General features: G+C 36.7%; 1 protein-coding gene across 3 annotated transcripts in view; it reads right to left on the reverse strand.

Moving 5' to 3' along the window:
* Positions 1-598: 598 nt before the first annotated feature.
* btbd11b (BTB (POZ) domain containing 11b) overlaps positions 599-24,854 on the reverse strand; it is an 80,906-nt gene continuing 56,650 nt past the window's right edge. For 2 of the 3 annotated variants that reach the window (XM_067390180.1, XM_067390183.1), the window contains 15 exons: positions 20,390-20,594; positions 19,365-19,517; positions 18,920-19,085; positions 16,245-16,334; positions 14,510-14,611; positions 10,711-10,804; positions 10,465-10,600; positions 10,138-10,358; positions 9,083-9,261; positions 6,273-6,378; positions 4,126-4,228; positions 3,843-3,924; positions 3,637-3,705; positions 1,902-2,015; positions 599-1,777 (listed from right to left, as the gene is read on the reverse strand). In XM_067390180.1, the coding sequence (XP_067246281.1) occupies positions 1,568-1,777; positions 1,902-2,015; positions 3,637-3,705; positions 3,843-3,924; positions 4,126-4,228; positions 6,273-6,378; positions 9,083-9,261; positions 10,138-10,358; positions 10,465-10,600; positions 10,711-10,804; positions 14,510-14,611; positions 16,245-16,334; positions 18,920-19,085; positions 19,365-19,517; positions 20,390-20,594 (2,030 nt within the window). In that variant the 3' untranslated portion in view covers positions 599-1,567. Of the gene's footprint in view, positions 1,778-1,901; positions 2,016-3,278; positions 3,524-3,636; positions 3,706-3,842; positions 3,925-4,125; positions 4,229-6,272; positions 6,379-9,082; positions 9,262-10,137; positions 10,359-10,464; positions 10,601-10,710; positions 10,805-14,509; positions 14,612-16,244; positions 16,335-18,919; positions 19,086-19,364; positions 19,518-20,389; positions 20,595-24,854 lie in introns of those variants that run through there. The other variant, XM_067390181.1, reaches the window with a different exon arrangement.

Below are 24,854 nucleotides of genomic sequence, written 5' to 3' on the forward strand. Positions count from 1 at the left end.
TTTTGCTGTATATTTCTGTGGCATAGCTGTCTTAGAGTAATTAGCTGGTGAAGTTTTACTTATTGTAAAGTCAACAAAAGTTACCATGTCCATTCGCCGCAATGTAATGTCTGAAGCAGATATCTTAACAGACAGGAAAGATTTTAAAAGAGCAGTTCATTCATAAATCCTAAAGATCTTACCTTCATGCTGTGGAAATAGAAACAAAGCGAGCGCACCGCTGAAAAGGGGTGGGACCACAAAAGGTCTATTAATTATCCTTTTTATATTTTATATATTTATTAAATTTAATTAATATTGATAAAATAAATAGGTGTATTAAAATTTAAAAGGTATAGGTTGCATCAAACCAAATTCAATATTCATTTATAAAATAGTCAATATTATTATTTAGCCTATTTTGTGCTATACTGTATATAGTTCTGGTTTTGGGTCACCACTGTCTAATATACAGTAAAATCTGGATTCTACAACACAAGCAAACAATATTTATGGACCTCCAGCCTATTAAAATAATCCCCATACAATAAAATATGACAAGAGGCATGGGTATTTTGTAGTAATCTTTATAAAGAACACTGATTTAGTCACCATGAGGCTTTACACAAATGTCATTAGAGACACAGCACATCAGAACGTATTGCAGGCACATTCTGAATCAGTCATTTCAGTCAGGGGATTCACAGCTACAATTCTGCAACTCCATGCTGATAATAATTCGTTTTCCCAGACAAAACAGATCCCCGCACACACACATAAGAGTGTAAAGTCAATGCAAGACATGACGACAGCAACAAAACCCAAGCATGAAAATACTTACATGCTCATCTACATTTACAACAGTTAACAAGACTTCAAGAACACTTCTATTGTACATTATTGTGAGTTCTCAATGGAAGTCTTAAGATGATGACGTTTTATATACATCTACTTACAGCTGGAGATCAACAACTCCATGTGAGAGATTTCGATTGGATATTTACATTGGCAGCCACATTCTCTGCCCACATTTTACACATATGGTTGCTGATAATAAGAGCTATATCTGTACAACTGAGAGGCATCATTTCAATGCTCGAAAATACAAATCTAGGAAGCATATTTAGTAACATCTATAATCAGTGCTGACAATGATTGAGTTGTTTTCTATTCCAGAGGACTAACCTTTTGTACCCCTAAGCCGTGATTTCTAGTACCAGAAAGTGGAACCTGCTTGCTCTAGCGATCATAACAATGCCACTTTTTTGGGTCATCACATTCGCAGCTGTATTTCTTCATACTGCTTCAATATTCCAAGGTTAGTAGAGGTCCTGCATCTAACAAAACCATAATCTGTCACAGCTGTTATTCAATCTTAAGACGTCATGTAAAATGGCATTGTTTCCTTTATGGCTGTAACCTAAAACACAGATCAAGTCTGTTGAGAAGAGATCACCACAGTCTTAGATGGAGAACTACGAGTGCATTGCTACTGCCACTGAATGAACACATTTAGAGCGCACTGCTAGAGTCCTGGAGGAAGTGCACGTGTTGGGATCTCAGCATGCTTCGATGAGGTCTGGAAGTTTTAGACGATGGATCCCTTCGAGGATGACAGATGAATGGAGCGAATGCGCGTGGCTAGCGTCTTCTCCAGGTCGTGCAACACGTCGGGGCAGCAGTTCTCCACCGGAGTGTTATAGAGCAATTGTTTAAATGGCTCGAGCTCTATGAGAACTGCCATGTTCTTCAGAAAGTAGCCCTCGATGTAGGCCGACAGCTCAGGTGCTTCCAGGAACTAAGAGAGAAGCAGAGGAAAGAAAATACTGAGAATGTCAAGAATATTCCATGTACACACCACATGGAAAATTAAATCTGAGAACATGTAAGATTGTAACATAAATGGAATAGACTGCCATTACTTTAGCATGGTTGTAGATCTCCACGCAAGTTTCTGTGTTGATGTTCTTGGCGCAGATGATCTCACAGTGTCTCTGTAATGCCTCCAGCTGGAAGAACTTCGATGCAGAGAGGAGCTGGAAGAGATGGGAGAAAGAGAGAAGTTGAGAATATAAAAATATAAACCTCAATATAAGGCTAATTTTATTTTAGCCTAGTATAACCATAAATGTGAATCTTAGTGACATTTTTAGTGTTTGGAGTCAGCAAAGACACATTAAATTGATTAAACATGAGAGTAAAGACATTTATAATGTTACAAAACATTTCTATTTCAAATAAAGCTGTTCTTTTACATTTTTTTCCACTAAAAAATATTAAAGGATTTGTTCACTTTTAAATGAAAATGACCCCAAGATTTGCTCACCCTCAAGCCATCCTAGGTGTATATGACTTTCTTCTTTCTGATGAACACAATCAGAGTTACATTAATAAATATCCTGACGCATCCAAGCTTTATAATGGCAGTGAACGGGAGCAACAAGTTTGAATCTACATCAAAAATGTACTCCACACGGCTCCGGGGGGTTGATAAAGGCCTTTTGAAACGAAGCGATGCGTTTGTGTAAGAAAAATATCCAGTTTTAACAAGTTATAATATAAAATATCTTACGTCCTCCAGACTTCCTTCCATATTCAGCCTACGAAGAAATCGTAACTGACGCGATATCAGTTACTCTTTTTTCATAAGCTGAATATGGAAGTCATAGTACGTAGTGTAAGCGTTTTGAAAAGGCGCTACACTCTTCGTAGGCTGAATATGGAAGGCGGTCTGGCGGAAGATAGATATTTTATGTATTTATTGTTTTTAGATACTTTATAACTTGTTAAATATGTATATTTTTCTTACACAAAGGCATCACTTCACTTCAGAAGGCCTTTATTAACCCACTGATGCCGAATTGAGAAAATTTATGATGGATGGATGCATGAGCTTCATACTCGTTGATCCCGTTCACTGCCATTATAAAGCTTGGACGCATCAGGATATCTATGAATATAACTCAGATTGTGTTCATCAGAAAGAAGAAAATCATATACACCTAGGATGGCTTGAGGGTGAGTAAATCTTGGGGTAATTTTCATTTTAAAGTGAACTAATCCATTAAAGTCAAAACACAGTTGAAAACACAAAGCGATCAGTTTGTGCGAGAAACCGAACAGTATTTATATCATTTTTTTATCTCTAATACACCACTATGTCTGAACGCGCTCTGACAACGGAAGTGATCTCTCGCACTCATTGAGATACACTCGCGAGACATCACTTCCATTGTCAGAACATGTTCAGACCTCACACACCGGATGCTCAAGGCAGTTTGACATAGTGATGTATTAGAGGTAAAAAATTATATAAATACTGTTCCGTTACTCGCACAAACCGATCGTTTCGTGTCTTAGGACATCGATGTGTCGTCACGAGCCACAGGGTTTAATTTGGATTTGTCTGTGCATGTTTTTTTTTTACTTATAGATTGTGTTGCCATTGACATGCATTATACAACTGACAGACGGCAATGGTTGGAGTTAAAAATCATCATTTGTGTTCTACTGAAGAAACAAAGTCACCTACATCTTGGATGCCCTGGGGGTAAGCAGATAAACATCAAATTTTCATTTTTGGGTGAACTATCCCTTTAAATATAAACTTTCTAGATTGTACAACAAAAGTGCTGAAATGGAGTTATTAGTACTTACATCCATAACCTCAGTGTTTCTGATGTGAAGTGCATCCGTTCCACCACAGTACAGATACTGCATAACCAGCTATAAGGAAATGCATCAGTCAGACACAACAGAACACAATAAAAAAAAAATGACAAGCTTTCCTTTCATTTTCAATAAAAGTTACATAAAAATAACAAGACATGCTTGCATCTTTTAGTGCAGGAGTCAGACTGTACCTGAAATACATTGTATTTGACATGGCTGATTTCAATACAGGTGTTCTCGGCAGCTGGTCTGTTTGCTAGAAGTGATTTAAACCTTGGGTATAAGAAGGAGAAGTTAAAACAATGATAAACATACTCTATACAGAGTAACTAAGGAAAACAAGCCCTTTCTGATGCCTTATATCAGTGTTATTAATAAGGTATTGTAATTGAAACAACAAAACACAAGTTAAACATATCACTGCATGCAATTATACCGTGCTTCTTTTTAGTTAGATACAGTACATCAACTGACCTGCTGGAGGCGGTGAAGAGCAAAACTTTGTGAGCATAGAATGGTTTTCCCTCCACCAGGAAGGTCACATCTGACATCTCCTTGTTGTTTAGAAAATGAGGGTCTGACACACAAACATATCACAGATGCATTTCATTAGTCATAAGTGTCATCAACAGCATGCTACAGTTGCTGTCAACAAAGCTCAAAGTGTATATCCAAAAATTAAAATTCTGTCATCATTTACTTCTCAATTCTCACAATGTCACAATGTTTCTGCTGTGGAACATAAAATGAGAATGTTTTCAAGAATGTACTGGTTGGTTTTCCATTCAGTTACAAACAATGGGGAAAGGGGAATGGAGCTTTCAAGGACACAAAAGCACCACAAAAGTAGACAGAGAGAATTGTGCACTATGTAAGTCCGTTGAGGCCAGGTGATCGCTTTATCTGACAAACTGACTGAAATTTAAGTCTTTATTCACTGAAAATTAGCCCTAGATTTCCTTAGAATGTATGTGAGAGTAAAGTTTGTTCTGTGTATGTATTGTTGAGTCAGATCTTTTGAATCAATCTTGTGATCCAGTTCACAAAAGTGGTCTCAACGATTTGTAAGGAACCCCGCATCTGCCCAAAAACGGAATCCGATGGCCTGGGCGAAGGTTAACGCGTGTATGTCTTTTCAGTGCCTCTGTGAAGTTCACTTAATTTTACTTGTTTAATCTGACTCCAATTTCAAATGATTATGACTCCAATTTCCAATTAGAAATTAATCATTTGTTATGTATTAATTTAGATATTTGATTATTCTGGGCATCTCAGATTTTTAATTATTCTTTCATTACGGACCCATATCACTTAGAAAAGTCACTTCGGCCGTTGAACGCTTTTCACGATTACAAACTCGCCAGTTCTGATCTTAGTCAGAGGGTGCAGAGTTTTCTAATGCATTTGATTCGGACCGCCACATGCTTGTTCATACAAAAACACAGTTTTCTTAGTTAGTGTTTGAAGACACTTGTCCATCACTGTATGGGGGCCTCTGGCAACAGAAAATCCCCCATGACTGCTTTGCAATTTACCTTATATACAGACCAAACAAAAGGATTATAAATATTTACTACACCAAAACCTGTTTTGGGGGGAGAGGAGTGGGTTTTCACAAAGGCACAACCCAAAAAGAGGACAGAATTTTCCTTAGTTTTCAATCTTCTGCATAGTACTAGTGACTGCTGTGAAACTGAGACCATTTTACCAATCGCACTGAGACATTTAAAATGATACCAAACATAAAAAGGGAAAAACAATAGATACACAAGTTACATTATATGTTTTGAAGAACTTTCAGTGACTTGAGTCAGGGGGATGAGTTTTTCCAGATGAGTTTTATTGCTTTATTGCAGGATGCTTGATCTCTGTTTTTGTCTAGCAGGATAATCACGTCTTACAGATTTGTTTGTAAATCGGACTGTTGAAGTTCATCTTACTTACAACTAAAAATTTGGTCCGTACGTCACCGTAAGCTATCATATGACTTATGACCCTGAAGCTTGAAAGCTCCACTCCTCTTTTAATTGCTGTACATGTGCTTTTGCCTTTCTTAGTTTTTGTTGTTTTTTAATATCTCTAATTAGCTTTAAATTTAAGTTTCATTCCAGTTTTTAATTTTAGTAAATTCGGTACTTCAACTAAAACATTTTATATCAGCTTGCCAAGGCAGCTAATTTTTGTTTAACATTTTTAAGTTTTTCATCTAATATTTATATTTTGTTGCAGTTTTTATATATATTAGCGAAAATTACTTTCATTGGTTTTCATTTTTTTTTAACCATAACACTAAACAAAATTATCATGAAGATGGAAATTAATAAAAAAAAACTATGTAATAGCAGTACATACTTCAGAATTTCTCCTTTTGTGTTCCACAGATGAAATAAAGTCACACAGTTTAGAACATTTTTGTGTGAACAATCCATTCAACTTGCATTTAAAATATTTTTTTTTAATGGCAGAACCACCCACAAATGCCATTTTTCACTTGACATTTCATTAACAAAGAGAGCGCTCAGTTTAATTCAAAAAGTTAAATTCGTTCTGGTAAAGAAAAGCTTGCAGTTGATTGTATTTTACAGAGAGCATGGCACAACCTGAAATCCGGTGTAACATACCCAGTCTTGACGTCTGTTTCCTCTTGATCTCGGTGAGTTTGGGGATCGGGTACGGCCCGTAGCAATGAGTAAATATCACGGCCAGCTGCTGACTAATCACTTCATTCTGCAAACCATGGGAAAGAGTAACCAGTAAGACCCCTCTCATCAAGTCCCATTACAAAACAACACATTTTGACTTGCCTTGTAGGTGTTAGCAATGCTAATGTTGTGAGGGTTATGTGTATGTGTGAGCTTGCATAGCATTCTTGAGAAGCATCAGTGCATGGTGTTTTTTGGGATCAGTACTTTGTTAAAGAGGTGAGTGCAGGAAGATGCTTAAATCCCTGTCAAATCACTCCCTCTGCAGTTTGAACGATCAGCTTCTCTGAAAGATTGTTAGAGGTTCCTCATCAACTTGACGTTTCTCTCACTCGGCCTGCCTCTGTCTCTACAAATCACCTGCTGTCAGCACAGCACTGCTATTTCCTCCTTCTCTCACTCTCTCTCTCCGGTGTTCTTTCTCTTGGTCTCTCTCTCTTTGTACTAACAAGCAGACACACATTATTTGTGAAGGTTGAGCAGGGAGCGGAAACTGTCAGTCATCCCTGCAGGGCTCAGAGTAAAGTTCCTTGACTCCACCATAGATCAACCTTGACAAACACGCTCACACATACACCTACTGTTGCCCCAGTGGAAGGAAGTCCACGTTTATCTTTCCTTCCTGTACTGTCTAACACACTGTAGAGGGAGTAGATATGGATGTGTGAAGCAGATGTAATGGTCAGTGTTTAAAGATTCTTTTAAGCACCCTAGTTTCAAAGAAAAGCTCACTATTCCATAACACTGTGGGAGGACGTCAACAGAATGCCCAATTCAAATTATGTGAGTTTCTGCCTTCAGTTCCTGTTCTGAAGAACCAATGTGTTCCCCAGGGTTCTGGTCTCTAAAGATTCTGAGAGAAGTAATCATGTATCTCAGGCAAGCTACTAGCAATACTAAGATCAGAGGTTCGATTCCCAAGGAATTCACATTTATAAAGTGTACTAGAAACTAGAATGCAGTGCAACCCACTTTGAATTAATGTGTCTGCCAAATAAGGTATTGTCAACAAAATCAGTGTTATTTTGGCATTATTAAAGGGTTAGTTTACCCAAAAATGAAGTTTCTGTCATTAATTACTCACCCTCATGTCGTTCCAAACTTGCAAGACCTTTGTTCATCTTTGCAACACAAATTAAAATATTTTTCTCGAGAGGTTTTTTTTTATCTCCCATGTAAAGCAATGAAATTGCCACATTCAAGGTCTGGAGAAGTTGTTAAAATAGTCGACATGACTACAGTGGTTCAACCTTAATGTTATGAAGTGACAAGAATACTTTTGTGCGCAAAAAACAAACAAACAAAAATAACGACTTTATTAAACAATTTCTTCTCAACCCTGTCAGTCTCCTGCGCAGTTGACGCAGTGCAGCACTTCCACGTTTACATCCGAATGCCGGCTCAGTATTGGTCGACGCTGTTCACGTGAGCACCAAGACGCATGTGTGTGATGCTGACGCAGGAGCCGGCCAATACTGAGCCGGCGTTCGGACATAGAACACGGAAGCTCTTGAAAATTTCCTTGAAAATCTTGGAAATTGTCGAATAAAATAGTGATCTTTGTTTTGTTTTTTTCACACAAAAAGTATTCTAGTCACTTCATAACACAATATCTTTATTTGGACCATGGATGTGGTAATTTCATTGCTTTCTATAGGAGAAAAAAAAAAAAAAAAAAAACTCTGATTTCATCAAAAATATCTTAATTTGTGTTCCGAAGATGAACGCAGGTCTTATGGGTGTAGAACGACATGAGGGTGAGTAATTAATGACAGAAATTTCATTTTCCAACCTTTTAATATGCTATTATAGTATATATTAATTAGCTGCAAATTTTTAGCCTTGGTTATGTTTTATTATGTGATTTTGTCATTTTTATTAGTTTTTTTTTAAAATTCTATTTAGCTTTATTTATTTATTTTTTATATATAGTTTTAGTTAACCATAACAACACTGAACAAAATTACAAAGATGAAAATTGGCAGTGAAACTTCATTTAATTAATTAAAATAAACATAGAACTATAAATGCAATATTAACTATAACTAATATATATATATATATATTTTTTTTTTTTATTGCAGGATTTTCTCCTATAATTAATCTTTCATGCCTGACTTCTGACAATCTCCTGTAAAAGAACAGCCTGATTATATAGCAAGAGATTATAGCAAGAGCAAGATTATATAGCTGTCTGATCTTTCTAACATTTTTTTTTTTTATATAAACGAAGTTTAGGGGCAGGTAAATTCGGTGACACCACAATAATAAACCAGTGTGGAGCAAAGTATGTGGCAACTCAATCAAATATTTGCATTGCAGTCTATGCAACATGAAAGAAATCTTGTTTATTTGTTACAATTGGCCTCAAACTAAATTAAATTTTGAAAAATAAAATTAGTTGGCATTAAGTTTCAAGGGATAAAACCCCAAAACCCCATTTGTAAAATAAATAAAACAAAGAAATTTAAAAAAAAAAAAAAAAAAAATATATATATATATATATATATATATATATATATATTTATATTTTATTTTTTTTTTTTTTTTTTTTTTAATTCAGAACTGTTTATGAACCACTAGATGTAAACTGAAAATGAAAACCAAAATACAAAAAGAAACAAAACTAAACCTAGTGACATTTAAAAACTATAATAACTCTGTTGCAAGATGAAGAAATATGAGGTCAAATGTAGAAATTGCTGAGTTTTGCATGTGTGTTAGTTCACCTTGCTGGCACGCAGGATCTGGAACATGAGTGGGAGGCCGTGTGTTATGAGTTCCTCTGTGTACTCCTCCTCTTCAATAGAGCTGAACTCTTTCAGAAGACCCTGGATCAGCGGCCGCCGGTGCTGCAGGAAACAAGTTCGCAGGGACTCCATCCAGGTGTGCAGCGTCCAGGGCACACCTGATACACACAAAATACATGACAATCACCTTTATACTTTTTAACAAGTAGGAATGTTATGCGATTAGTAATGTGGAGACATCTTTGAGCTTTTCACAAAAGTATACATTACCATTCAAAATCTATGGTTTATGGTTGGAAATATTTTTTTAGGTTTTTTAAAGAAGTCTCTTATGTTCATCAAGGCTGCAAAATGTAATTTATTCATGTGATGGCAAAGCTAAATTTCCAGCATAATTACTCCAGTCTTCAGTGTCACATGATGCTTCAGAAATCATTCTAATAAGCTGATTTGTGCTCAAGAAGCATTTCTTATTATCAATATTGAAAACAGTTGTGCTGCTTATTATTTTTTGGAAACCATGATACATTTTTTCAGATTCTTTGATGAGAACAGTTTTTAATTGAAAAAAAAAAAGAAAAAAAAATTGTAGGATTATCACCCTTGCTTAACAAAAGTATTAATGTCTTAAAAACAGCAACTTTTGAATGGTAGTGTATGTACATTTTTTACATTTTATGAATAAAATGTCTGTAGTGCTTGCCCATGCAAATTTCAGTTGCTAGGGTGGTGGTTGGAGGGATCCTATGTTATTTCTTACTGGCACAAGCCAAAAGAGCCCAGATATACTAGTTTCCAGACATAACTTGTGTCCCTCCTTCAATACGGGTCCATGCAAATTTGGCCTGTTTTATTGTATGCCATGCCAAAATTGTCCAAATGTTTAGAAAAGCAATAGCACACCTCAACAAGCTATTCATTACCTTAAGCTACACGTACTGTAAGCATTAGCACTGTGTAAATTCTAACTTAAGTTCAGTAAATTCATTGTAATACCATTATTTTATTACTGTAGATACTATAAGAGCACTGACCTAGACTTCTGATGTCCAATGTGATGTCGACATAGCCATGTTCAGAGCTGTGATACATCGCCTCTCTTAGAGCTTTGAGTTTGGCCTTCCCTGTGCGGGTTGCTTCTATCTTGAGGGAATTCCTCTCTTCCATCTCTGATCCCTCAGCTAAGATCTCCTGTAGAGACAGAACATCCGCCTTCCCCTTTTCCGACTGCGACAGAAGCTTGCAGAACACGTTCCTGCAGCACGGGGATGAGGATGATACGATTTTGCAGGTTTTATTAATAAATTACGAGACTGTGTGTGTGTGTGTGTGTGTATTTGACTGATGCATGTGTGTGTTACCTGTGTCCATGCGCAGCAGCCAAGCTGAAAGAGTTCATGTCCCCATGTGGTGCAGTAGAGATGCCGTTGCGGTACATGGTCCCAACCATGGGGTCTGCTCCTCTCTCCAAAAGTAGACTGACCAGCTCAAAGTTCCCTACAGCAAACAAACTGCTGAGTCTTCTCTTGTGGCCTCGCTCGCTTATAATTCAGTAATTCGAGAAGGAAGCGGCACTGTTGTCCGGTCTGCAGTGTGAGCTTTCTTACCTGCAGCGGCAGCTAACTGCAAAGGCGTCTCAGTGTAGTTCTCCATTCCGTCCTGCAGAGAGCCCTCCACATTAGCTCCAGCGTCCAGCAAGAGCTGAGATAAAAGGAAGAAGAGAGGTTTTAACTAGTGTATAAACTTTTTGCTAAGATCAAAGGGTTAGTTCACTCAAAAATGAAAATTCTGTCATCAATTATTCATGTCGTTCCAAACCCATAAGACTTCCGTTCATCTTCAGAACACAAATTTTAATGAAAAAAATTCTGTCACTCTATTGAAAGTCTATTCACCCAAATCTATGACAGTTCAAACCATTCATAAAGAGATCATAAAAGAAATCCAAATGAATTGAACAGTTTAATCCTAGTCTTCTGTAGAGACATGATCGCTTTATATAATGAACAGATTTAATTTAGGTTTTTATTAGTGCTGTCAAAATTAAAGTGTTAACGCAACGCAAATTAATTTTTTCAGTTTAACATGTTAAATATATTTTACACAATCACCACAGCATCCGTTGTTTCCGTCATCCTTTAGCTAGCGTTACATTATATGATCAGACTCTTATTCATGCTAATGCTTTTAAAGCAGAACTAAGTAACTTTTTTTACCTTCATAAATAGTTTTCTAAGTCCTTACAATTGTTAATTGATTTATAGTGTTGTGTTTGAGGCGAGCACTAACCCCCTCTGGCACGTCTACGCCAGAATAGCACTTGCAACTTGAGCTGCACCGACCCGAAACAATCTCGCCTCATGTTCACGTTCACGCGAGAGTGACAACATGCTTTACGGTAATTCAAAAACAATGTATATATTATGTCTTTATAAGACAATTTCGAAAATTACCCACCTCCATCGAGTGTACTGTATTTGCAAATTACCCACCTCCTCTTTCTAGTACTGTATTTGCAAAACTACTGCGATGGCGAGTGTTGTAGTTGTTGTAGTCCAGAGCTGCGCTTGGAGTATTTATGACAGTGTCATTCACTGAAGGAAACTGTATGGGGAGCTTTGCGAATCTTGCTTAGTTCTGCTTTAAACCATTCAAGCGCAACAACACACAAAAGAGAGCGCAGTGCAGTACTGGTACGCTGTCTGTGAATCTTCTGTTTGTGTGCGACTCGTTTTGACGGGTATCCTCATAAGCACAGTCTTAAAGATGTAAAAGAGGATCTTTTCGTCGACTGAGAAACCAAAGACTGTTACTGAGTTTTTTAAATGAGCGCATGCGTAAGAACAACCCCCCTCCTTCGAAGGAACGCCTCCCAAAACTTGTAAACACGAGTATTGGAACACAAGTGTTTACCGCCGGCATTCGCTGTGTCGTGTTAGTGGATTCATTATGTCGGACTCACCGCAGGTAACTCATAATCTGCAGTTGTTACTCCTGTCTCCGGACAAAAACATTGCATGCAGCGCCTGTGGAGTGTGGAAAGTTACTGGAGCGCGCAGCCGCGCTCGTCTCTCACAAGGAACGTCACGGCAGTGATTGACAAGCCGGAGGGCCAATTTGTTTTTAAACGATTGGCTGATGTTTTTAAGGCCCTACCTCTTGCACAGATGATGTATATTAATATTATTACTTTCAGTGCACCTAATAAATAGTCTTTTATCAGTTAGTAAAGACAGTTTCAAGTAATATTGCAAAAATGTATAAAACAAAACATCCTCTTTAGCACCTTTAAATTAGTTAAATAAAGTCTTAAATGAACACAAAGAAAATAGGATGCAGAGCCGCGTCATGTGCGGCAGGTCTTAAAGTGACAGCAGCCTAATAAACCTGCTACAGTCTGCCATTAAAGTCCCCCTGAAATCAAAATTTAAGTTTTTTTTAGCTTTTTTTATGAATATGTCAGCCTTAAGGTTATGAATAGGCTGGTGTGTTCCAAAACTATGACAAAACTTGCATTTAGGAGATATAAGCATTAAAAACTTACAGTCTCTCATTTCCGCTAAAACGGATCATGGATTTTTTGATTGACATTACCGCGGACTTCAGCTTCCCATCAGATCTTCTGTCCAATCAAATGCTCTCTAGACTCTAAAGCATCCTGCACCCTACATTATAAACAGACGCTTAAGCTGTGGCTGAAATCGGTCATTTGTTCACGCATTTAATTTTTTCTATATGGTGAATGGCACATAGTGCACTATATAGGGGATACGGAACAATTAATACAGCGTAAATATGCTTTCCATTGAGGCAAATGAAGTCTGGTTTCATGCTAGTGTCACACAAACTGCAGTGCACTGCTCCAGTCCAGAGACACGATAGCACAGAGCGGATCATATCCGCGAGTCGCAGACCACAAAGCATATCAGACCCATTTGATTTCTGCACAGAATGCTACACTCTAAAAAATGCTGGGTTAAAAACAACCCAAGTTGGGTTGAAAATGGACAAACCCAGCGATTGGGTTGTTTTAACCCAGCAGTTGGGTTAAATTTTTGCCCAACCTGCTGGGTAGTTTTATTTAAACCAACTATTATTTAATAATTGCTATATGGCTAGCTTAAAATGAACCCAAAATAGTTGGGAAATTAAAAACCAGATGCAATTAGAGACAACAATAATAGACAAAAGGTGAATGTTTATTAATAAGCTTTAATATTTTATATAAATTTAATAGTTTAATAGTTTATTTATTAATAAGCAATTTAATAAATGTTTATTGTTTAATAATTATTCATTGAACATTAATAAATGTTAATTTTCAACATACTTTGGGTTCATTTTAATTAAGCAATACAGTAATTTTTAAACAATAGTTGAGTTAAATAAAACTACCCAGCAGGTTGGGCAAACTTTTAAACCTTCCGCTGGGTTAAAACAACCCAATTGCTGGGTTTGTCCATTTTCAACCCAACTTGGGTTGTTTTTAACCCAGCTTTTTTTAGAGTGTATATTTTAAAGCAATATGGAGGAGATTAGGAGGAGAAATGATTAGAGATTAGAAGGAAACTGAGGTTTTACCGAGCTCCACGAGCTGTGATATAAACAAAACGCTACTAGCTATTTTAAAAAAGCTGTTTGATATGTCCGCCCTGTTTTCCTGTGTCAGTTACGTCAACACACTGAATAATGCTGCGTCTTTCAAGGCACTTCAGTGAGCCTTTAATGTTTAAATTAAATAGCTATTTAAATAGCTATTTAATCGATTGACAGCATTAGTTTTTATACACATAAAAATATTGATCTGCGAACATACACAGAACACTCAAATTTGGTAAACGGAGGTTTGTTCTTGCGCACCAAGCAGGTTCTGTTGAGCTTCCAATTACCAAATTTGAATGTTCTGTGTATGTTTGCAGATCAATGTTTATAGGTGTATAAATATCTAAATTAAATCTGTTCATCATATAAAGCGATTGTGTCTCTTCGGAAGAATCGCTCAATTCATATGGATTTCTTTTACGATCTCTTTATGAACGTCTTGAATCGTCAGTGTTACAGGTAAATAGTAAATAGACAGTGTTTTGAAGATGAACGAAAGTCTTATGGGTTTGGAATGGCAAGAGCGTGAGTAACTGATGACACAATTTTCAATTTTGTGTAAATTTTCCCTTTAATAAAAGGCATTAGCTCAGCCAAGAGACAATGACAGTGAAATAAGCAAACATAATGAATCATAATGAATGTACGACTTAATGATAAAATGAGAGAGCACAAAGCACCCCATTTCATGCAGACAAGATTTTCAGGAGAAAACTGATGCATATGCTACAGGAATGTTATTCTGACTCAGTCGACTGGCTCAAAAAACTGCCGAAAGTTCGGGCGGGAGAGAGAGGTCACTACCTGCACCACGGGGATGTGCTGGTGAAGTACGGCGAAGGTGAGAGGCGTGGCCTGCCGGGTCTCTGGGAAGACTGAGGGGTACTTTTGCACTGTGTTTGGCACCTACGGGAGGTACAGGGGACAGAGCAGGGCACAAATGAGAGAAGGAGACCTTTAAAAAAAGTCCTGGGAAAAGCACAGAGACGCTGTGCTCAGCTGAAATTATGGAGATAGGAGAGGAGCTTTGGCCTTTCTGCCACTTTATAGGAGCTGCATGCACTGTATATACATATATAAAGTATATATACACACACACACTATCATTCAAAAGTTTTGGGTCTAAAAAATTGATAGTTTTATTCAGCATGGATGCATTATATTGATCAAAAGTGACAGTGAAAATACCACATTTAGGGCTGTCAAACGATTAATCGCAATTAATCGTATACAAAATAAAAGTTTGAGTTTGCATAATATATGTGGGTGTACTGTGTGTAATTATTATGTATATATAAATACACAAAAATTAATGTATATATTTAAGAGAAATATTTTATGTACAAAATATTTTATTTATATATAATATAAATTATATAAAAATATAAATACATATACTTGTAAATATTTCTCAAATATATACATGAATGTGTTTGTATTTATATATACATAATAATTACACACAGTACACCCACATATATTAGGCAAACTCAAACTTTTATTTTGTATGTGATTAATCACGATTAATCATTTGACAGCCCTAATCACATTTATAATATATTTAATATTTAATATATATATAATGTATTTATTATGCATTTATAATAAAAAGGTTTATATTTCAAATGAATGCTGTTCTATTGAACTTTCTATTTATCAAAGAATCCTGAAAAAAATTATCATGGTTTCCACAAAAACATTAAGGAGCAACTGTTTTTAACATTGATAATAATAAGAAATTTTTCCTGAGCACCAAATCAACATATTAGAATGATTTCTGAAGGATCATGTGACACTGAAGGCATTGATAATAATAAGAATATTATAATCAATATTAATATTATTATCAATCACGGCTACTGAAAATGCAGCCTTGCTATCACAGGAATAAATAAAACTATCCAAAAAAAAAAAAATAATAATAATTTTTTGTACAGATGGTCAGATAATCTTGCTTCCATTCAAATTATGTAGATATATTCTTAAGTTTAAAAATTGAAGGTTAATTTAACATCATGACATCAATATTTTACCTTATATTCTGGATTACATATTTAGTGACAGTAACAAACAAGTCAAAAGTCTAGTGAAATGTTTCTGAAAGTGTAAGGCTTTGTGAGAAGGGAAAACAGCACCTGATTCATGGCAAACGTCAATAAACTTTTCATATTTTTTGACACAGAGCTGCAAACAATATTATTTCCCTGCTACAGTTGACTGAAACTATGACTTACGCTGAAAACATCTCTGAGACGTAGCTGAAAATAGCGACAAATAGTGAGTGTGTGTATTAGTGAGAAATCTGTCTGTACTAGATTCTAGGGCTGAGTTTGGCAGAACAACACCTAGTGACAGTGACTTCCAGCAAAAAGCAGAACTCTACGCAGACAAATCCCTCATGGGCATGCAAAGCAGTCTGAGTTTTCTCCTGTTGTACCACAACACAGAAAACACAAACACTACACATGAAACTACATGACGAGCAGGATGAGTGTACATAATGTGTATATAAGAACGCAGCAGAGATGTAGTCACAAACCTCACTGTTGATGTCAGCTCCTGCATCTAGCAGCATCTGAACCATGGCTTCGTCACCGCGGACACAAGCATACATCAGAGGGGTCATGCCCTGGAAAACACACAAAAGACCACACTGAGCATAAGCCAGATATATCTTCTGATTGTATCGTAATGACAGTATACAACTTGACCATATATATATATGACAGCATTTCATTCAAATACATTACTCTATTTTATATGGACATAATTCCAGCACTGAAAGGGTCTTCTTGTGCTGATAATTAATCTACTGGAAAACCTATGAAAAATGTTACTCAAATCAAGAGCTGGAAAATCAGATAAGTGAACTAGGTAAGAATCAAATGTAATGGCAAACATTTCCACTCCCTAAAGTCGAAAATGGAGCAAAGCAATCAGTGATGGAAAGAGCACTGGTATGTTTCCTAAAAGCTGGCTCTGATTAAGACGTTCAACCGTTAAACACTCTGAATCTTGAGAGAAACCTGCAGTGCAAATCTGATTTTTTTTTTTTTTCTGGGCTTCCATAAAGGAAAAGTACAGCAATGTGTGCAAGCATTTAAATTCTGCAACCTGTCGACTTACACATTTATACATTTAAAGCGACATACATTTTTGCACCTGGAGCAGCACCTGCATTTGTATTAGAAGGTATCTCATGAACAAAGCGCTTCAGGGGTCTGAACCTGCAACTTTTAGGTTATAAGACCAGGCCAAGACCATTACAACAGACAATCACTTCCCACTGAGGTTTTTTAACCCTCAGGAAACATTTTGTGAAAAGTTTTTTTTTTTTAAATAAATTGTTTTAGGGCTGTCAAAGTCAACACATAACTTTAGGATATTAATGAAATATATAAATATATATATATATATATATATAAATATATATATATATATATATATATATATATATATATATATATATATATATATATATATATATATATATATATATATATATATATATATATTATTTTATTTTTTTTTTTTTTTAAGTAAAAATTATTTTTCAGACAATATTTTAACAATTAGCTTCATTACAACGATAACAAAAAAGCCAATTATTTAATTGAGGAAATGTGTATTGAATTTTATTGTCACACTTAACATTTTTTCTCACACACTATAAATGGGTTTATAAAAGGTTGCATTTATTTAATCAAGAGTACAGTGAAATGTTATTACAATGTAAAATAACTTTTTTTTTAATTGTACTTTATTCCTGTGATGGCAAAGCTGAATTTTCAGCATCATTACTCCAGTATTAAGTGTCACATGATCCTTTAGAATAGGTTGTTTGCAATCACGCGGTTCTGGTGACGCGCAAAATACCGGTGGAGGGCAAGCAGTGAAAATTAGAATGGAAGAGATGGAGAAAAGTCTTTTCTGTGCTGGTTTAGAAAGGAATAAACAGAAAATCACAACATATGTTGGACGTGATCTTTATGTTATGAAGATGAGTGACTTTTCCACTGAATTGAAAGACTTTCCTGTCATCGGGGAGGTAGATATAGAGAATGTGAAGCTGCACGTTCAGTTCTAGTCTGGTTTATTTATATCGCGCTGCCTTTCTGCTAGTGAAGTTAGGGGAGTATTTTGATTTTCTGTCGTGATTGTGAAAAATGTCACCATTGTAGGTCATTTATGCTGAATCGAGAATTGCAACAGGAGCTCACATAATCGTTCAAAGAAAAAACTGGACGGTGTAAATTGTTGCCTTTTATACATGTAAAAACACTAAGGGAAGCTGTTTGAGGAGGTGACGGGAAGACGCCCGATTTAACCCACTCCCTATCACTCAATAAAATAATCACATTTTGAAAGTGTTGTCTTTGTCTTTGTTGTTGAATCGACTTCTGTCAGCTTGTTAAACATTTATTTATTTGGATATTTTCTACCGTACAAAACTACAAAATTTAAGTGAAAACACCAAATTATCATTCAATGGGATAAAATAGCTTCTCTTCCCTGAAAACCATACCATGACAAATGTGGATCCAGGTATCCATATTCATTTCAGTATCAGCAGACTCAAAACGCTATTAAAGGCGACAACTTTAAAAGTTAAAATACTACTGTATGTAAGTTATAAAAAAACGGTATAAGTTATGTAAACGATATATAAACACCTTCTGGGTTCTCGATTTTATCGATTTGAGCAACCATAAACGATGCAAAACATAAAACTTTTTTGATAGGATTCCTATATAGAAAAATCAGTCCCTGCCCTCCAGACTCAATTGCGCTGCTGTTGTGACGTCATGTGCAAACAACCTATTCATTTGCTGATTTAGTGCTCAAGGAACATTTCTATTATCAATGTTGAAAAGTTGTGCTGCTTAATATCTTTGTGGAAATTGTGATAAATTTATTTCAGGATTTGATTGGAAGAAAGTTCAAAAGAACAGCATTTATATATGAGATATAAATGATTTGTAATAATGAAAAAGTAACAAAAGTAATACTTATCTCAAGTTTTTGAACAGTAGTGTATATTTTAGGAAGGGGTTCCCACATGGACGAATCATAATATTTTGGTAATCAACAACCCCTACCCTACCATACTGTTTAAAACTAAATTAATGTCATTTTGTATTAGTATGTATGAACATGTCTGTTTATGTAACAATCATTAATGTTGAATTGAAAAAATGTGATTCTCATTCTAACCTGTTCACTCATACTGTTGATTCCGCCAGGCCCAAGTAAGTTGATGGCCTGATTGACAAGGTCAGTGCGGCCGCAGTTGAGCATGCGGAAGCCCAAGTCCTGCAGGAACTTGGCCTCGGTGGAGGCAGCGTCCAGCTTACGTGACACGCAGAAACAGTCATCCGTCCTGCGGCACACACACAAAAACATCTTTCTGATGTCTTAACCCTCTGCAAAAAAGCTTGAGTCACGCATTCCAAGTTAAATATTCATCTATGGGTGAATCTTTCATTACAACACTTGGACTAATAGTAATAAAGCAGCAGTTATGGTGCAATGAAGGGCATGTGTGAGGTTGACTGGGCTTGCTTTCCCTGTACAGACTGTTTATGAGCCATTTTCATTTCACTCATGATGGGTAGCAATATCTGGTAGCTGGATGTTAATTTAATGGCAGCACGCTTACTTCAGCTGGCGAGGTTCACAATCCACCCCGGGCAGCAGGAGTCTGGCAGCCTGCCGAACATCATCGCTATCCACTGAAAAGCTGCGGCGGTGCTCTGCGTGTGCCAAAGCCACTCTGATCCACTCCATCAGAGGAGGCAGTACTAGAAACGGCCTGCAGGGGGAGACAAAATGTGATTACGGTTCTCTAACAAATACATAATATTTGACTTTCGTAATTAGTATTATTTATAGATTAACATTTGAATGTTTAGTTGTTTGAACATTTGAACATTTAGTTGTTTTGTTTGTGCTTTTAAAAAAAAAATCTAAATAGTTTTATTTTAATTTCAATTTTAGTTTTATTTCAGGTAATTTTAGTACTTCAACTTTTTTCAGTTAGTTGCAAAGGCAACAATTCTAATTTTGTTTAGTTTAAGTTTTTCATTTAATATTTATTTTATTTCAGCTTTATTTCAATATTAACAAAAATGTTTCTTAATAGTTTTCATTTTAATTAATGATGACACTGGTCTTTAAATACCTAAATCTCAGAGACAAAAGCAACTGATTCAGCTCAACTAGCAAAAGTCCTTTTATGAGATTGGAAGATAAAATTGATTTGTTTTATTTTCTTTCTAAGCTAAATCTTATTAGCAGTTGAGTAACACAAAGTATCCTGAGAATTTTCATTCCAAACTAGTTCAAAATTTAGCAAATAAATCATCCAATAAATGTTCACTTATTTAATATCTTTTAAATTCACGATATCATTTTTCACCAGATACAGTGTTTCATCTACTCTGCATGTATTCATAACATGTCATCGTTTCATTGCATTACCGTTGCATTACCTTGCAGTCTGTTGCACTGTATTTTACATTTACACTCCTCTGCATTTCATCATATTACAGTGTCAAGTTGAATAAACGACTACTTGGCTTAAGGTAAGTACCTTGAGTGTCTACATCAATCACAAACCTCCCTAACAAAAATACCCAAGACACTTTGCAACGCCTACAGTAGGTACAACGGAAGTCCCCTCACCTCTCGGTCTGTAAGGTGACTTTGGAGGGCTCTACGTTGGGGTTCTCCCACTCCATCTGAGGGCAGTGCATGAAGTAGCAGAGTGTATATAAAGCCTCGGGCTCCCAGTGGATCAAACTGCTCTTCTGAGGGAGCGGAGTGCCGTTGCTGTGGTTCTTTATGCTCAGAGGCTGGAGGTGATGCATGGCTCTGGACACTAAATCACCTGTCAGGGCACAAGAGACCTTTAGTTTGCTGGGAATGATGTAAATGGTGAAGGACAGTACTGTCGTCACATTGATGTTACAGCATAAAAAATTAGCAACTCTGTCAATCTTTGTCTGCTAGTCAGCTGTTTGTAGGTCCTCGGCTGCATGTTTGTCAGTAATGAAATTCTTGGCCAGTCCATCAAACTGAATATTACTCAAACCAGTTATGTAATAATGCCACAGTATACTGGTCAGAACTTTATATATCCGTCTAATAATATATTATATAAAATATTGAGGAGTGTTTCTGTGGGAATTGTTGCCCATTCATACATTAGAATTTTTGTGAGGTCAATAAATGGCCTGGCTTGCAATCTCCATTCCAGTTCATCCCAAAAGTGTTCAGTGGGGTTGAAGTCAGGACTCTGTGTGGGCCATTCAAGTTCTTCCACACCAAACTCATCCAACCATATCTTTATGGAACTTGCCTTAGGCACTGAGGCGCAGTCATGCTGGAATAGAAAACTGTTCCTGCAAAATTGGAAGCATAGCACTGTCCAAAATGTCTTGGTATGCTGAAGCATTAAGATTTCTCTTTACTAGGTTCCTAGCATTAGCCCAACCCCTGAAAAACAGCCCCATACCATTATCCCTCCTTCACTTTAGTTGGCACAATGCAGTCAAGCAGGTGAAGTTCTCTTGGCATCCACCAAACCCAGACTCGCCCAGACTGCCAAACAGAGAAGCATGATTTGTCACTCCACAGAACATGTTTTTCACTGCTCCAGAGTCCAGTGTTGGTGTGCTTTACTCCACTCCATCCGAAGCTTGGCATTGTACTCTGTGATGTGAGGCTTGCCTGCAGCTGCTCGGCCATGGAAACCCATTCCATGAAGCTCCCACCACGCAGTTTTTGTGCTGATATTAATGCCAGCGCAAGTTTGGAAATCTTCAGCTATGGAATCAGCAGAGCATTGGTGACTTTTACACACCATGCGACTCAGCACTTGGTGACCCCGCTCTGTGAATTTATGTGGTCTTTCACTTCGTGGTTGAGTTGCTGCTGTTCCTGAATGCTTCCACTTTTCAATAATACCACTTATAATTGTCAGTGGAATATCTAGCAGGGATGAAATGTCATGAACTGACTTATTGCAAAGGTGACATCCTACCACAATACCATGCTTGAATTCACTGAGCTCTTCAGAACGACATGTTTTTCACAAATGTTTGTAAATGCAGACTGCATGACTAGGTTCTTGATTTTATACACGTGGCAATAGGTCTAGTTGAAACAACTGTATTAAACAATTAATAGGTGTGTCCCAATATTTTTTTTGTCCATATAGTGTGTATAGTATGCCAAGAAAATATTTTAAATATGAGGGAAGAACAATGCACTAAACTTGGTTAAGGTATTTATCTGACAAATGATTTGGCAAAAAAGGGGTAACCTACAGTTACAGGTTTTATTTTACTATGCAAAAGAAATGCATATAAAAACAAAAAGCTCACAGGAAAAAGCATACATTGATAAAAACATAAGTTATTAATATTTAGTTGATTCTCTCTTGTTTTTGCAAGTGTCCATGAGAGCCAAGCCTAAAACTGTCCACACATTTTTCATGTTTCATTGCATTATCACAAATAAAACAACTGACCCCGAGTACAACTACGCAATATGCTAACAAAATCTTTAACAAATGTTGAATAATTTAAATAAAGGGTGAAGATGTCACTTTTCCAAGGCTGGACATCACTTTTGGCAACGTTTGGAATAATAATAAATTATTTTTAAAGGTGCCATCAAACGTTTTTTTACAAGATGTAATATAAGTCTAAGGTGTCTCCTGAATGTGTCTGTGAAGTTTCAGCTCAAAATACCCCATAGATTTTTTTAAATAAATTTTTTTAACTGCCTATTTTGGGGCATCATTAACTATGCACCGATTCAGGCTGCGGCCCCTTTTATTTATTATACAGACTGTAAGTGTTTAAAAATGAAAATAGTGACGGCTCTCGTCTCCGTGAATACAGTAATAAACAATGGTAACTTTAACCACATTTAACAGTACATTAGCAACATGCTAACGAAACATTTAGAAAGGCAATTTACAAATATCACTAAAAATATCATGATATCATGGATCATGTCAGTTATTATTGCTCCATCTGCCATTTTTTGCTGTTGTCCTTGCCTGCTTACCTAGTCTGATGATTCAGCTGTGCACAGATCCAGACGTTAATACTGGCTGCCCTTGTCTAATGCCTTGAACATGGGCTGGCATATGCAATATCGGGGGCATGCATATTAATGATCCCGACTGTTACGTAACAGTCCGTGTTATGTTGAGATTCGCCTGTTTTTCGGAGGTCTTTTAAACAAATGAGATTTATATAAGAAAGAGGAAACAATGGAGTTTGAGACTCACTGTATGTAATTTCCATGTACTGAACTCTTGTTATTTAACTATGCCAAGATAAATTCAATTTTTAATTCTAGGCCACCTTTAAAGAAAGCATGAGCAATTTTTTTTTTTTGCATGTATAGCTTATTAAACCACATGCAAAGATATTGTACAACTGTGTGCACGTTTGCATGAGATGTTTTGTAAAGAGCAGACTATCTGATAGATGAGAAATGTCACAAACCTCTTTTCAAACAAGGTCACACAAAGCTCTGCATTCATTACACAGAACATTAAACACTCTCCCTCTCGCTCCAATGACTATTTCCTTTCATATGCGAAACTTTCAGATTGTCTACGGTCTCATTTTGTCCATGAGACCTAATTCTTCTGAATGCATTGAACTGAACAGCAGTGTGTTCAGTACAGTCAATAATACACTCTGAAAGGCACACTGAGAAACAGCCTCATCTATTGCTCTGCAACTTAAATAACTGCAGCACTCTCACTTGTTCTCTTAGGAACATTTCACATCTCTGTTACTCCAAATGAATTAACAAGGCCGCCTGAGCGAGATAAGCATTCATTTAGAGAATAAGCGGCTTGTTTAACTGTTGTAATTCTGATTTCCTCTGCCAAGGCAGCAGATTTAAAGGAATAGCTCACCTAAAAATGAACAATCTGTCATCATTCTGTCAACCATATGGTGTTTCAAACCTGTATGACTTTCTTTCTTCTGTGGAACATAAAAGAATGTATTCTGAAAAACACTAAATGAAAGCAAGCGGGATTCAAAGTTTTATTGGATCCAACTGACTTTCATTATATAGACAAAAGAGTTGACTTCTTATGGGTTTGGAACAACATGAGCGCGAGTAAATAATGACAGAACAAAGCAAGAATGGAGCCATTGTAAAGACAGAATACTGATGACTTTGAGAGGAAGCTATGAGGACTGTCTGACAGCGGAGGGCAAAGATATGCACTGTAATTACACAGTAATTACAGGATTACGCAGAATACATTATCAGGAGCCACGACAGCTACACACACAAAACAATAAAGCATAAGAATACACCTGTCAGCACAGAAACACACAGCGTTAGCAGTCAGAGGGGGTGGCAGGAGGCTCTCAAGAGGAGGAGAGGGGCTAGAAGCCACCTGGGGCACTTCTGTGACCGACACTCATCTCTTATTCATGATAGCGTGTGACATTTCCTCAAGTCAGAGGGGCAGAAGAGGAACTGACTGAGAGATATGCTCAAGATTAACCAGCTAAACAAACACAGCAATGGCAAAAGGTCTTCGTCGATTAGTCATGACCGTAAAACTCATTACCAAGAGGGCTAATCGTCTACAGGTTATGCAGGATATTTGTATGGGTAAGCACGGCGACGTAAGGAAACAACACAGCAGAATATTTTCTGTTTGCTTGAGTGTCTTGGTTTAAATATGATACTCTCATCCGTAACAGCAGAGAAGGTGCCCTTCATCACCAGACTGAGAATGAGACGTTGGGAATGGAGGATGCAGAATGGTGTTTTACTGTGAAAACTGAGCAGAATCGATTGGCTGTCCTCCCTGAGACACAACATAAATTACTAAGTAAAGGCCATGAGAGAGAAAGGTGCTCAGCTTGGCTTTACATTAGAGAACAGATTTTTCAGTCTTTCTGAACCGTCAAACTGGGATTTACTGAATTAACTGTAGTTGTCTTATTTAAAATGTCTGGAAAATTGCACTTCATGAGTATAACATAAAAAAGAAAGAAACACCAAAATAAAGAGAAAAGAACACACACACACACACACACACACACACACACACACACACACACACACACACACACACACACACACACACACACAC

The sequence above is a fragment of the Chanodichthys erythropterus genome, chromosome 7 (genome assembly GCF_024489055.1).
Source record: "Chanodichthys erythropterus isolate Z2021 chromosome 7, ASM2448905v1, whole genome shotgun sequence".
Classification (NCBI taxonomy): Eukaryota; Metazoa; Chordata; class Actinopteri; order Cypriniformes; family Xenocyprididae; genus Chanodichthys; species Chanodichthys erythropterus.